At 44.6% G+C, this 15,324-nt stretch overlaps 1 protein-coding gene across 9 annotated transcripts in view; it reads left to right on the top strand.

Moving 5' to 3' along the window:
• Positions 1–9,842: 9,842 nt before the first annotated feature.
• Positions 9,843–15,324, top strand: part of LOC108156021 (peripheral plasma membrane protein CASK) — a 36,193-nt gene continuing 30,711 nt past the window's right edge. For 5 of the 9 annotated variants that reach the window (XM_017287260.2, XM_017287257.2, XM_017287259.2 and 2 more), the window contains exons 1-8: positions 9,845–10,036; positions 11,287–11,663; positions 12,254–12,366; positions 12,807–12,912; positions 12,985–13,062; positions 13,929–14,286; positions 14,347–14,614; positions 14,674–15,020. In XM_017287260.2, coding sequence (XP_017142749.1) covers positions 11,605–11,663; positions 12,254–12,366; positions 12,807–12,912; positions 12,985–13,062; positions 13,929–14,286; positions 14,347–14,614; positions 14,674–15,020 — 1,329 coding nt within the window. In that variant the 5' untranslated portion in view covers positions 9,845–10,036; positions 11,287–11,604. Of the gene's footprint in view, positions 10,037–11,286; positions 11,664–12,253; positions 12,367–12,806; positions 12,913–12,984; positions 13,063–13,928; positions 14,287–14,346; positions 14,615–14,673; positions 15,021–15,324 lie in introns of all 9 variants that reach the window. The other 4 variants (XM_017287256.2, XM_017287253.2, XM_033389858.1 and 1 more) reach the window with 3 other exon arrangements.

The following is a 15,324-nucleotide window of genomic DNA, read 5'->3' as shown; positions in this document are numbered from 1 at the left end:
CCCACGTCCCAGGGACAAAGAACAGGGCCCTGTGCAACAATAACAACAACAACAACAGCAATAATCGGGCAACGATGATGATGGACAGGCCAGCCCCAGCAGACCCAGAGATCCAGATCCACTTGGTCTTTGACAGGGCCCTGTGCCCATGGGCACATTGGAACAGATGGTGCTCAAGAAATCCAACGAGGAAAAAACTGGGCGTAAATTGATATTTATGAAGTTGTTTTGGGCCGAGGCGAACAGAGAAATCATCGAAAATTCAAATCGAATATTTGTAACGAGGTGAATGTATTTTTATACGGTTTGAACGGAAGCTTTTAAGCAACTTTGTAATTCGTTCTCTCTGATACTTTAAAGATCTTTAAATAGGTATAGTTCTAAAAATATTAAGATCATATTTCATTTCGAAACATGGAATTCCCTAAGTAATGAATTTACATAGATATATGGATGATTGTTACTTTCCACGCCCCCTATTTTGTATGGACTTTTGGAAAAGTTCATTCACCCTTTACGGAGGGAGTTTCAATCCCCATATTATCAGAAAGGGAACCTTTGGAAACTTCAAAAACAAATGATTAGCCTCAACAAAAGTATTCAACCAATCAAAGAGAAAATTACATTAGAAATTTGTAAAATTTAACAAACATCCAATGTCAAGAATTAAGATCAACATAAGTATGATAGTCCAAAGTACTTTGTAACTGATGGACCACAGTTTTGGGCCTACTACTACCATTTTTCAGAATGATTAAACAACATCGTGACCTTATCTTAGCGATCCCTATAAAAGGAAACTTGTCTGACAATTTCCAGCTCTTATTGGAGGTAGCTTTTGGGCATTGGATCAGTCTTGAGGGACACGGATGCCTTGAACAGACCCAACCAACTGGAATCGTTACTGTCCCCTCTTTTATAGTTTATGTTCTCCATGGAAATCGTTTCATTTCTTCTCATATTAGCTTCAGTGTGCGTTTCATTTGATTTTCGCTTACGTTTCAATGCGAAATTCGTTTGAATTTCAATCCACTCGTGAACAATTAGTAAGGCGATGATTGTTTTGCCTCTTCCTGATACTGATAGGGGAGTGGAGTGGGGTGGGGCCGGGGGGAAATAGGAAGAGTCGGGAGTAGGAGGAGTTGATGTAGTTTCAGTCCTCGTGCCCGTTCCCACACACCCATTTCTGACTCCGATTGCAAGTTGCCAAACACGTTTCCCTGGCATTAGAATAGCTCCACTTGGTTCAACGAACTTGCAACTTGGTGCTGCCAGCCGATCCAGCCACCATATCCAGCTGGAGCCAGAGCCATAGCCAGAGCGAGAGCCATGAGAAGGAAGTGCCTGGAGTGGCCCCAAACCCAAGCCCAGCAGACGGGCAATAGAAAAACAACAGAGTCAATAGCCTTTTTGTGTGCATGAGTATGTGGCTGCCACAACAGCAAATCCAGCCAGAGTTGGAGTTGGAGTTGGAGTTGGACTCTGGGGACTAAAGACAGAGCAACAGCAAGAGGCAACAAGCGACAAGCAGCAACAGGTCTAGTCAAGCTCGGGCCTGCTGCTCCTGGCTTGATCATTGCCTCTGACAACGGGGCAGGGGTACGGTATAGGCAACTGGCGACTGCCAACGACAGCGCTGTGGCAGCTAAAATGGGCGTGCAACAAGCCTGGGCCCCCTATAACTGGTTTTCCTAGATAGATATAGACAGATAACGCTGGCTAGAAAGTCTCCACTCCACTCCACTCTCGAGCAGCAGCATCCACAGCATCCTGCAACCAGTTTACGTACAGTTCGACTCCGTGTTATTACAGTCCAAGTACATGGAGTAATTGCATGGGACAGGCCTGACCCCAGCTCCAGCTCCAGTCCCAGAGCCCTAGAGACCCAGCCGGGATGATGATCATGATGCTAGTGCATCTGTTGCAGCTCCTCCTCTGCTGGTTGCATCTTGGATTGGATGGGCCAATGAACTGTGTCGTCAGTCAGCGAAAGACAATAGGAGCAGAGCAGAGCAGAGCCAAGCCCTGGATCTCGGACGCAGCCTGGCTGCACTCTGCCTCTGCTTCAACCTCTGCCAGCGATTCTGCCGCTGCTATGTTGTATTGCTAAATTGGAAATAATTGCCCAGCGGCAGCAGCGGCAGCGGCTGTAAAGCAGCAGAATGCACGTGTGCATGTGCTGCTGTTATCGCTGTCATCAGTTGTTGTTGTTCTTGTTATTCTACTATGACATAAAATAAGAGAGCAAAACAGAGCAAAAACAGATCAGAGCGCAGCACAAGCAGAGAAATTCACACAGAAAAAAAGCTCTCCAAAAGCTCTGGGAATATGTATTGCATTTCATTATGAATGACTAATGTAGCGGCTTTTTGAGTAATACTATGTAAAAGCTGAATCGATTCGGCCTGGCGTCCAAATCTCGCGCTTTTTGATCAAATATCAATTTTTTTCAGTGCAGGCAGAGGAGAGAGAGAAGCCTAGCTTTAAAAGAGTGACAGAGCAACAGAGCGAGAGTAAGCGAATCTGCAAAAGCAAACACAATGGGGAAAATAACACACTCGCGCAAAATAATAATAACAATAAAGTTGAGTACGGCACAATAAAAACGTAAAGGAAAGGAAAGGAAAGGTTCAACGACATTAGGAGATTAGAGAGAATTCCATGTACATGTTACGAGAAAGAGGAAGAGCTATTCGATATGCACATTTAAATATGTGAATGAGCAGAGTGCAAGCGTGTGTGTGTGCGTGCAGAGAGAGAGCGGGAGATTCATCGACAAACGCATAGAACACAAAAAAAAAACACAACAAAAAAGTCATCGACATCATATGGATTTTTATGTTGATCATGTCAGTGAGAAGGGGGGGGAAGGGAAAAAGGGAAAAGGGACAGGAATAAAGAAAGAGCTGGGCCTGGAGTGCGGGGAAAAGATAGGGGCAGGGGCAGGGGCTAAGACAGATCAGGGGCCGGGGTTGAGTGCAACCAACAACAGCGTCAGGGACAGGAAAATGTTTTTCATTGTCTATGGCACCCCTCCCTCCCCACACTCTTTGGAGAAAAGCTAGATGGGGCCAGATGGAGCCGCCGCCGACTGTGGAGTCATTACAGTTGCGGGAGACATGCCCCATGCGTTTGTAGAAGCAGCAGCAACAACAACAAAAGAGGGAGGGGGAAGGGAGAGGGAGCCGCCACACAAAGACAGCCCATGCAAATGATGAAACAGTACCCCCTTTCCACTTGGGATTTTGGCGTGTGTTGCATAAAATGCCTGCCTCACTTGGATGCGTTGCTATTTCCAGATGCAACAGATCAGATCAGATCAGATGCAACCCCTACATAGCGAGGCGACTGCCGCATTTGCTTACTCTTAATTTGGATATTTAATTACGAAACAGAGACTGGGGGACTCTTTGCCTGGTCCAGAGAGGCCTGGAGTGCTAACAGAAGCCGCACTGGGGATACCCTAGAAGGAAAATAAATCCCCAATAAGAGATTCTAGCTTAGGGAATTGGGACAAATGAACCATCTTAAGTCGTTGGTTCGGAAATACTTCCTTCATTCGATCCGTATGTCACGGATATACCTCAACACAAGACCCAGCAAGGAGCTAGGGTATAAGTACAGAGGCTGGTCAATTTGATTAGGTTTTCAAAATCAATTCTGAAAAAGGGGAAAACAAATGGAATTTATTTGTTTTGCCGCCTGTGTGAGAAAATAAACATGAAGCATCGGCAGCCCAGCGCAGATGTCCGTCCAGAGTGGGGATGGGATGGGGTATATTGAATACCGAGTTTTGTGGATGATGCAGAGAACCCGACTCCCTGGGACTTTCTTTTCTTGCAATGCGTCGTCTCGCCTTTGTTTGTTATCACTTGAAGTTTGAACGGTTTTACGAATTGATTAAGCCCGGCATTTGTTTACGAGGCAACAGGTAAACACAGACAACAAGAAGAACAGAGCTGGGGAAAAAGAACGGGAAAAGAAATAGAGGGGGGAAAGAGCGGAAAAGGAGGTGGGCAGGGGGAAGGAGAGCCTCATGTGAAGAACAATTTAGGGAAGCCGACAAACTTTCCGTTTAAATGCTTTTACAGTTGAATTGCAAGCATGTTCTGGGACGGCAGTTTCTGTTCTGTTCTTTGACGACGTCGTAATCGTATAGTAAAGCCCCTCAACGCTCCGCACCGCGCCGGTTCGGTTCGGTTCGGTTCTGTGCTGATTAACCAAAGCATGACGAATAACTGCAGCGGCAGAGGCTGCTGCGACGTTGACGTCGACGCCAGCGCACACACCTGACAATTTGTTAATGAGAGCAACATCAGCAGCAGAGGAAGGAGTGGAAGAGCCAGAACAGCAGGAAGCCAAGCGATAAAACAAAACCAAGCAAAGCAAAGCGCAACGGATGACGGATGTCCTGCAGGGGAATAATGACCAAAGCGAGACAGAACAAAACGTACGAGTAGCTGTGCAGCAGAAGAGATCAGTGAAAAGCACTGAAAAAAAAAATATATTAAATTGTGCTGAAAATAAGAACGAAAGAAAAGCTCACACTCTGCACTAGTAGAGGAAACGATATAAATTTATAAAAAACCATTACAAAACATTTTAATAATAAAATGTATGATTTAAAGAGGATGTAGACCATTTCTTTCAGTGCAGAGGAGAGAGAGCAGAACAGAACATAACTAACTGCAGTAAAAATGTAAATAATGCAAAACATTTTCTCACCGCGTTTCGCTGCGGCGCACTTTTTAGGCTTCCCCAACTGGTCGCTCGCTCTCCGGCCCTTCCCGACTGACTCCCTCTCCTAGTGACCCTGCCGGAAGGGAACATGTTTCATGGGAAATGAAATGCAAGAAATGTGCGGCGGCAAGTGAGATCAGCAAAAACCAGAGAGGGAGGAAGACCTGGCCGGGGCTATCAGAGCTTTCTAATTGCGATGACAGTCAAAACACTCAGCAGATGGGCTGGGATCAGATGTGATCGAATGGAATGGGATAGATGGATAGATGGATGGATGGATGTCTAAACACCAAAGGCAACATATGGACACTGAAAAACTGAGAATGACCTTTTTCCGATAATGGATGGATATGCATATCCCTATACGAATACGCTCTGGTCATATGTACAATATTTCCCCCGGCCCAGGGGCCATTTGTAGTGAAATTTAATCAAGCGTTTAATGGTAAAGGTGGAACGTCAGGGAACATAATACACAAGCCCTCGGACTGGGACTGGGACTGGTCCGGAGGGTAGAGTGGGTAGGACAGGACGGGTAGGCGAGAGGGGCTTGGCCCGAGAGCGAGGGCGTTTTTAGTGATGCTGAACCAGGCTCTGGCCGGATTGGGCTGGGTTTTTTTTTTTTGTGTTGGTCGGGCTCTTCTCCCGCTTGATGTGCCTGTCATATGTCAGTCTGTGTCCGTGTCCGTGTCTGTCCGGCCCAGCCTGTTCCTCTCACCTACGACGCTGGTTAATGACATTTTGCAGTTAATTGCTGCGGCTGCTGCCCTGCCATATGTTCCCAAAGCTGATCTGGTAAATGAATATGATGCGTATGCGATGCGAGAAGATGCATTTCCAGGCAACGTAATTTGACTACATTAACTCAATATGCCATAACAGGATAAAGCGAAGGAGAAATAGAGAGAGGGAGTCACGAGTGATGGAAAGGAAGAGACCTTCCACAACGATGCTGTGCCAGTTCCCGTACAGTTTCTATTAGTGGAACAAAAACAAAACAACAAAAATAAAGGTTCGTTGACCTTGAGATCTCTACTTTGTTGGAAAACCCAGGCTTTTCTTTTCGATAATTCTATGGCAATATAGACCCTACAAGTAGATCTTTGATAAAGGAAATAGTAGAAACTTATAGTGATAGGAAACATTTTGTCAAGAGTGATATTCATATTAAATGAAAGTCCTCTGGGAACGTGAGAGTCCATCCACCAAAAATGGATGTTTCAAATGTTTGACTGGTGGGTCTAAAGATCTCATATCAAATGGCTTATCTCTAATCTCACGTTTATCCAAAACTTGCAATACTTTCATCTGTCTTATTTCTTATTGACTTTTCCCGATAATTACGAATAGCTACCTCTATCTCTATAGAGACAAGCCACATTCTGACAGTTCTCAAAGATCCTGCTTATAAGCATTACATAATCTTCTTTGTGTGCCGCTTTACATGCACAAATCTGAAATCTTTTGATTGCCATACAATATCGATTGTCATTATCGGATCAGATGTACGTCAAGAGCGACTTTTCTTGACGAGGAGCCCATAACCTTTTTTTGGCGCGCACTTTTCCTAGTTACCACCGCGGCACAGGTAATGTCCTAGAGACAGCAACAACAAACAGGAATCAGATTCAAGTAGGCAGGTACACGCAGAAGGAGAGAGAGGGAGGGAGATTGCCAGAGCGAGACATTGGCGTCAGCGTTGGCGTTGCAGTCGACGTTGCAGCCGTGTAGGACGACGCGTAACCGGCAATATATTGGCAGCAAACCAGTTTTTATAATGTCAATTCGAATCCTACACGTTCATGTCCATCCACACGCATTAAGCGCGACAGTCGCAAGTCCAAATGATGACGATGAGCGGCGACAGGGACAGGGGACGGGGGACAAGGGAGAGGACAGGACAGCGATAGGGATAGCTGTAGGTATAGGTACGCCCGTCGCTGGCGTTGAATTTGATTTTGATTTCACCTGAGTGGCTCTCAGCCGCCTTCCCTTTTTCCCTCCTTGTTCGCTCCTTTTTGGTTGTTTTGTTTTGTTTCCCTTTTTGTCAACCAACGAGGGAACAACAAATGCACTGCACAGCGTTGACGACCTACGATTTTGTGTCATGTTCTTGTTGTTCCCTCCGCCTTAGAGATGGGAAACGGACACGAAATATGAATTTGCAAACACGCACGAATTTGCAGGGCGTACATTTAGTAGCGGCCCTGTAGGATATTTCATATGAAGATCATCCACAAATACTTAATAGCCTAATAATAATATCAGTGTTTTTTAGAAAGTCTTTGCTTTTAGTTTTCGAAGCCTCGCAGGCGCGCGAACATTTTCCGCAAGGCACGAACGTAACACGAATGACATCACGATCATCTCTCGTAATGTAGATCATCTCTCCTTGTTGTTGTTGGTTTTATGATTTTGGCCAGATGTTTGCCAATCAAAGATGGAAGATTATACGAGTGTCCATAAAGCAGATCGGATTTAGCCCTATCAAAAACATTCAAAATTAGGATACAAATCGTTGACTTCGGTCGGGAAGAGTCTCAGAACCTCTTCCTTGGTTCTTATTCACTTGTTCTTGCGGCTCCTACTCCTCTTCATTTGGCTCTTCTTGTTGTTGCTGTTATTCCTTATCGTATTGTTGTTGGCCTTTCTGTTTCTTCTGCCTCTCCACCTCCTTTGCTGTTCGAGGTTTTGTAATTGATGATGTTTATGTTTCGAGCATGGGGATTGGATCGGGGTCCCATCCTTTTCCCTCTTTCAGAGCTGATTTACAGATTACGCACCTACGACTATTCAGATTTTCATTGTGGGTTCTCGGTCGAGGGTCTGTGCCTGGCATATTAATGTCGAGATCTTAATTTATTCTAATGGGTTTATCAAATGCTATAGGGCAATAATAATAATAATAGATAACGTTGAATGGCATGAAAAGAAAATGTAAATATTATGGTTTTATTCTATGGACTGAGAATAACCCCAGAGATAAAGATCAAGAGTTCAGCAGAAGGATACTCACAAGGGCTACGGGAAAGAGATATTTATGCTAAACTTTTTGGTGATAAGAGAAAACGTTGCAGATATGGTAAGAAATGAGATATCCCAGTCGAAGTGCACAAATTTAATATCCAACAACAATTATTGCCGGTATGAACTTTTGAGCAAAGTAAATATTGATTGAATTCACTTTAATCGAAACAGTTTAGAGTTTTTTTTTTCTAAGCTAGCACTTGAAAGATCTTTATTTTATTATTTGTAGTTATTTACTTAATTAACACCAACGATTTATACTGATTGTGCGACTACTGTTGAGCAGTCTCATTAAAGTCCAGCAATTTGATAAGTGGAATTGATCGTCACCTCGCAGCTGATAATGAATTCTTATTAGTCATATTTGTTCTTTATTGTATAGGTTAAAATGAAAGACTCAACGGACGCACCCCGGATAATTCGTATAAAATATGAGAGTGTATACACTCCTTATAGAATTTATATTTCGTTGTTTTAAACAATTATACTCGTATACATGCCATAAATAAAGCGATTCGACCAGTCATTTTTCGTTCACATTTGCCTTCTTTTTTTACTATTATTCTCTAGTATTTTTTTTTCTTAAGTGCTCAGGGTTAAAATGGATATCAATATAGAAACGACTAATCTCACAGTAAATTTAAGCTGTCGAATAACAATAGTATATTATAGTTTGGTCAGGAGGTATACTTTTCGTTTGTTGTATAAAAAGTTTAGTTTCAAATTTTCCCGCGTAAAAAAAATAAAGAGGCCGCGGATGGATACACACAAAATGACAAAAACCGTTACATCGTTAAATACCAGAGAACTGGTGGTAGTTTTTCAGCCGGAACTAGCAGTTTGATTCAAACGAATGCAAATAAGAAATAAAATAAAAAACAATTGTCAATTCAAGTGTAAAGTATAGAAATAAAAACTTCCATTCTGGACAAGGATCTCTCCCACTCCACCCAGTGACGCCGATGTGAGCAACAACTCTCCCCGGCCAGCCGTAAGCCAACGCCTACAAGGTTGACCGAGAGAGAGGCCGTCGTCCCAAAACCGAGATAGAGTTTTTCATTTAAAACAGAACACGACGAGCATCACTAGCATTAATACCAAAGTCACACGAAGGGGAAATCGCAGCCAAGAGAGAGCCAGGGCTGGAGCGATCCCATACCTCTGTCAGACGAAGGGGAAATGGTAGCCGATAAGATCGCGATACCTACGCTACAAGGAGGGGAAACAGCAGCCGAGAGAGCGAACGATCCCAATACCCATGCACGAAGGGGAAGCAGCAGCCAGAACAAGATCTACGAAGAGGTGAACAGTCGGATCGGTCGACCGTGGTGGGTTTCGCTCTCTTCAAGGCGGGCTTGGCTCGGTTTCAAACATCTACGATATGTTTTAGAATTTATTCCTGAAAAAAATTTATTTTAAATAATAATACTGTACATATAGTGTTATTTTCAAATTAAAACGCTGATAAGTGAGCTTATCGAACAAAAATATCGCAATACAATAATATTGCTAATCGAATAACGTAACATTTCGAATACACTTACGTTTTATTCGTTCACACTACGTTTTCTGCTTTGGCATATTTTGCTTAAATCTTATTTAAGAAACAATCCAGCTTCCACTTTCACAAAAGTTATACGATTCACTTTTAAAATCAGATAAATTACGTTTCCGTTTTCACAAACCACAAGACTTCTTCGTTTTCAAAACGTTATCTTTCAGAGAAGAAACATCTACATACTTATGCTTAGAAGAAACATCTTTACGGTATATCGGTATATAATGGTATATTTTGTCCATTTCATCAATCTATAAAATTTATTTTTTAACGGCATATAGAAATCCAATAAAAGCAATTATTTAAATTTAGCCAATCAAGTAGAAAATTGATTCATTAATCGGATAAAATTATGTGAGTATGGTTGAATGTTCTATATAGCTGGGAATATTCGACGGAAGATCAAAAACGAGGAATATGAAAACTAGTACTTGAATTCGCCAGTATATTTACGGTCTATTTTTTAAATGAGACGGTATGTTTCGGTATATTTCTGAGGGTCGGACGGTATATTTATTCGTTAAGTCCGCGGTCACACTGGGTTCGTGTTTTTAGCAAAATTAGTGAGAAATAACAAATTAATTAAAGAATTAAGCGTTTCTATGTGTTGACGTCAACCCAGGCGCGATCTATGAATGCCGCTGCTGTGTAAAGTACTCCGTCGCTGAGGGGCAGGGCACACAAAATTTCGGTGCGAGGCTGCGAACAGGGGTTTGTACATAAAAATACATACCAATGCTGGTGTGGTGGTGGAATGTGTGTGTTGTGCGGGGGTGTTATGGGTGGCTGCTGCGACGGCGACGGCGACAGCGACTGCGACTGTGACAGAGCAATGCAAATCCTTTTGTAATCCCTCGTCCTAGGCAAAGAATCAATTTCCCAATTGCCCGACAAGGCGGTGGCACTTGTGTCGCTCTGGTGACAAGTGCATCAGCAGCAGTAGAGGCGGGTGTGTGTGTGTGTGTGCATTAGTGTGCGTCCGTGTGTGAGGTAAGGTCGTGAAGTGGCAAGTGTCAAGGCATTTTACAACAGCGACGACGGCAGCGGCACACGAGCAAGGTAAAACCTTCGCTCGAGCTTCGAGCACCGCGCCCCATGCGCAGCTCTGCATTAAACATGACACTTGTCCCGGTCCAGGGCGGGCTCCCTACTCGCCTCTATCTGTGTGTGTGTGTGTTCGCTATGGTGTGCGTGTGTCCTGTGAGTGCATCGTAAATTGTTGCATATTTAAATATTCATGCAGCAAGCCCTGGGCCCAGCTCAAGAGCCTTGTCCGAGCAAAGCATAGCTTATATTTTTTACGATTACAATTGCCATTTTACACGGACATCATTTGGGCGCCTGCGCTTGTTCTACGGCTTCCTCTCAGGCTCTACGGGGCTCTCTCTCTCTCTCTCTCTCTGGGCTCTTCATTTTTCTCTCCTTTCTCTGTATGACTTTTTGGAGTGCCTTTCAAGAGTGCCCCTTAGGGTCCCAAATGGGCATAATAATAGTACACGGCTCTGGCCAAGACAATAGCAAAAGGAACTAGCTATAGGCCATCGTACCCCCTTTACAGACCTCCCCTCGCCACCCGCCTGCTGTACGTACCCCATCCTCCTTTTGTTGTGTGATATTTTAAGGCTTGTTTACCTTTTTGTGGCCCAAAAACTCCGGAGTGCGGACCGCTCATCATTTCCGTTGGAAAATTCGAATCGTTGACAGTGAAACTTCCTTCCTGCCTGTCCCGCACACACACACACACACACACACGTCGTGGATTGTGTGTGTATGTGCGGTTGCGGTTGCTGGGGCCTGACTGTAATTGATTTGGGTTCGGAATAAAGCTCACCTGAAGAGGGCCGGTGATTGACAGCCTGTTGGCGGATCGGATCGGATGGATGGCCAGTGGCCAATGGCCATACTCATTTCCTTAACTAAAAAACATGCCTGTGTTTGGCTTTTTTCCTCCTCTTTTGCAGCCACGAAATGTATCTTTAACATCAGCACCAACCAGCGAGGAAACGAAAAACAACAACAACTACCATAAGAAGAACAACCCACAAAGAGCCAAATTTTTAGTTAGTTTTTTTGTGTTTGCTTTTGGAGGGCAGTAGGCGAACAGGGCCAAAAAACATTGGACACGGAGTAACACGTACATCTAGGACCCAAAACCAAACCCGGAGCAGCCAGGGACAGGGGACAGGGGACAGGGGACCGTCCCACTCATCAATATTCGAAAAAGCAATTGAGACGCGAACCATCAGCAGGCATCAGCATCAATTCATCAATTATTCAAAATGACCGAAGACGAAATTCTCTTTGACGATGTCTACGAGCTGTGCGAGGTCATTGGCAAGTAAGTTTCCTCCCCCTCCCCCCCACCCCCCTCTCCCCTGGTTATGGAGCGACTGCTGCTATTGACGGCTGCCATTATCTCATTATGTATGTCCTAACATCTGTCCTGTCCCGCCTTCGCCCCCTCAAGAAATGTAAGAAAAAGTTGGCAAACTTCTCACCAACTTTTGCATTATGTATGCCGCTCTAACGAAATTTCTGTGTTGGTTACAATCCTGTGACAGGATCATAGTTGTGTACCAAATTCCAAGGCTGCAGGAGCATAAATTTAACATAGTTTATCGGGTCAAAGTTGAGCGTACAGTCAGCAATTATATTACAAAATATTTTTGTGATTTGTTTCGGAAATTACAAAAAAAAAATTAGCAAGAACTTTTGCAGGGACAGGGAAAAAAGTTTCCCCATCTTGGAACAGTGCCAAAATTGAGTTATAAATACTTTTGTGTATTTTTTAATTGGTTTAGACCTACAAAAGGGTATACAAAAGTCTTATTTTGGGGGTATATACATATTAATGGAAAAACGATAATCAAAGAGCCCTAAAATTTCACTTAAATTTCTGTCCTTCGGTGTTGTTCCCTTCTTTTGCAGAGGACCCTTCTCCATTGTGCGACGATGTATACATAGGGAGTCCAGCCAGCAGTTTGCTGTTAAAATCGTTGATGTGGCCAAGTTCACAGCGAGTCCAGGACTGAGCACAGCGGGTGAGTGTACTCATATTTTGTTGTTGTTCCAGAATGGGAGGCGACCTTGTTCGATTTGGCCCGACAGGCACCGTTTCTGTGTGAATAAATTATAATTAAGCTGCTCAATTATTCAAAATTATGTTGGCTGTGGCACACGTGTAGCCCGTGTAGGGCCCCCCCAGACATCTGGCAGCCCAAGATGCCAATTAAAAAGAAATTGCTCAAGTGCAAGGATGCCTGGACCTGGACGAACAGCAGGTCCCAAGCCCAGGACATTGACTAAATGATGCATGGCAGGCACATAAGTCAGCGCTAAGTCCATTAGTGCCACTGCCAGCTGGTGTCGGACTTGGTATGGGTGGGGGGCCGTGCTGGCCTGGCCTGGCCGTACAACTGTTTAGGCTTCCATCTAATGTCAACTAATTGCCGTTTCTGCCCTGCTTTCACTCCCATTGCAGATCTGAAGCGCGAGGCCACAATATGTCATATGCTGAAGCATCCACACATTGTCGAGCTGCTGGAGACCTACAGCTCCGAGGGCATGCTCTACATGGTGTTCGAGTTGTAAGTGCTCCCCAGTCTCCTTCCCTTACAAACCTTTCATTTACTTACATTTTCCATTTTTCACATTTACAGCATGGAAGGCTCCGACCTGTGCTTCGAGGTTGTGCGTCGCGCCGTTGCCGGTTTTGTCTACAGTGAGGCGGTGGCTTGGTGAGCACCAGCACTACTCAGTTTTTGCACAAATATGTGCTATGGATGTGTGTTTGCTTCGACTAGGGATGCAGCTTTCAGGGGAGGCACCTTTAAGAGGATGCAGCTTTGAGGGGAGGCACCTTTAAGCGAATGCTCAGAGCCTAGCATGGCAATAGTCAATCGATCTCTTTTTGTAGCATACTTTTGTGGTACTTGCTGAGGATCTGAGGATTAGTTTTTAGTTTTTAGAGCCTTAGTTCTCCCAAAGGAGGTTGTATTTGTGTCTATTCAATGCCTGTACCTGAAGATATACCGAGCCAGTTTCATATTGCCATTTTTTTGTATGGTCTGGTTATATTTGTATATTTTATTTCTTTAATGGCATTAATTTACATCAAAATAACCTCCTAATCACTAAAATTGTTCAAATTTTGCTCAGTGTAATCATTAAGTCCTATTCTCAATAGGGTTTTAATTTTGGAAAATTATTGTTAATGAATTTAAGGCTTAGGAAAGGCTCAGGTTGAATATATTCATAATATTATATGAAATGATAGTCGAAAAATGTAAAGTTTTAGACCTAAACGAGTCTATGCCTTTAGCAAAGTCAAATTTCTGCAAAATCTTTAGTTTTTTTGATTGATTCTGATCATTCTTGAATTTCACAAAGCCATAAACTTGTCCAAACTTTTGTTTTACAAAAGCAAATAGCTAAACAGTGCAAAAAGCCACTTTACTAGCTTCGTTTTAGAACTTTTGTTAGCAAATGGAAACCAAAATTAGTGGCCAAATCATTTAGAACTTTAGAGAGTACAGAAACAAACACGCATCCATAAGGCAGGACCCTCTTGAAGCCCTTATCTAACATCTGCAACTCTTTACAGCCATTACATGCGGCAGATACTGGAGGCGCTACGATATTGCCATGAGAACGATATACTGCACAGGGACGTGCGTCCCGCCTGTGCCCTGCTCGCCACCGTGGACAACTCGGCGCCAGTGAAGCTTGGTGGCTTCGGTTCGGCCATCCAGCTGCCGGGCACGAGGGAAACCATAGAAACACACGGACGCGTGGGCTGTCCGCACTATATGGCGCCGGAGGTTGTCACCAGGCGGCTGTACGGCAAGGGCTGCGATGTCTGGGGCGCTGGTGTAATGCTGCATGTCCTACTATCCGGCAGATTGCCCTTTCTGGGCTCCGGGGTGCGACTGCAGCAGTCGATAGCGCGTGGCAGGCTCTCGGTGAGTGTCGCAAAGGATTCACTGGGGAGTCGGAGTGTTTGATTTCGATTTTTTTTGCAGTTTGAGGCGCCTGAATGGAAATCAATTTCGGCTAATGCTAAGGATCTAGTCATGAAAATGCTGGCGGCCAATCCACATCACAGACTTTCCATCACCGAGGTGCTCGACCATCCGTGGATACGAGATCGGGACAAGCTACAGCGAACACATCTCGCAGAAACGGTGGAGGAATTGAAGCGCTACAATGCTCGGCGCAAGCTCAAGGGTGCCGTTCAGGCCATTGCCGGCGGCACCACCATGGATCCCGTTTATGTCACCGATGCGGACAGTAAGTCTTGCTATATACAGACGTTTTCTTCAATCCTTACTAATGTTGTGATCTTTCAGTGCCCATTGCTGGTGCACCCGACGAATGGGCCGACGAGGAGGCGGGCATCGAAGCGGTCCAGCGTATTCTGGACTGCCTGGACGATATCTATTCGCTGCAGGACGCGCATGTGGACGCGGATGTGATGCGGGATATGCTGCGGGACAGTCGCCTGCATCAGTTGCTGCAGCTCTTTGATCGCATCACCTCGACGGTTGTCACCAGCAACGGCCGGGCGCCGGCCGCAGAGGCGGTCACCCGCAGTCGGGATGTCCTGGAGTCGCTCTCGTCGACGGCCGGCAGTTCGGTGGCCAATAAGTATGCCAAGGATGAACTAATGCTGCTGCTGGCCGCCCCACACATGCAGGTGAGTGCTGGCAAGCCCCCATTCCATTGCGCTTATTTACTATTACTTTGCTGTGCTATGCTGTGTGGCATTTTGTGGCAGGCAGGCTTTATTTCTTAATAATCTGCCAATCACAACGAAGCTCTGGCTCTTACATAGAGTACTTCTCTCTGTGGTCGGTCCCCCGAAACTCGTTTCGGCTTAAGCTTAAACAAATTTGAAATGTATTTAGTGCGGGCAAACAGGCCAAAGCAACACAATGGCAGTACCAGACCATCATGCCCGGAGCACAGACAGTCACTAATCCTTTGCCTCAACAGAGGCA

This window comes from Drosophila miranda, chromosome 2, assembly GCF_003369915.1.
Source record: "Drosophila miranda strain MSH22 chromosome 2, D.miranda_PacBio2.1, whole genome shotgun sequence".
In the NCBI taxonomy this organism is placed as follows: domain Eukaryota; kingdom Metazoa; phylum Arthropoda; class Insecta; order Diptera; family Drosophilidae; genus Drosophila; species Drosophila miranda.
The sequence above is the reverse complement of the archived record's forward strand: the minus strand, read 5'-3'. Positions and strand labels throughout refer to the sequence as shown.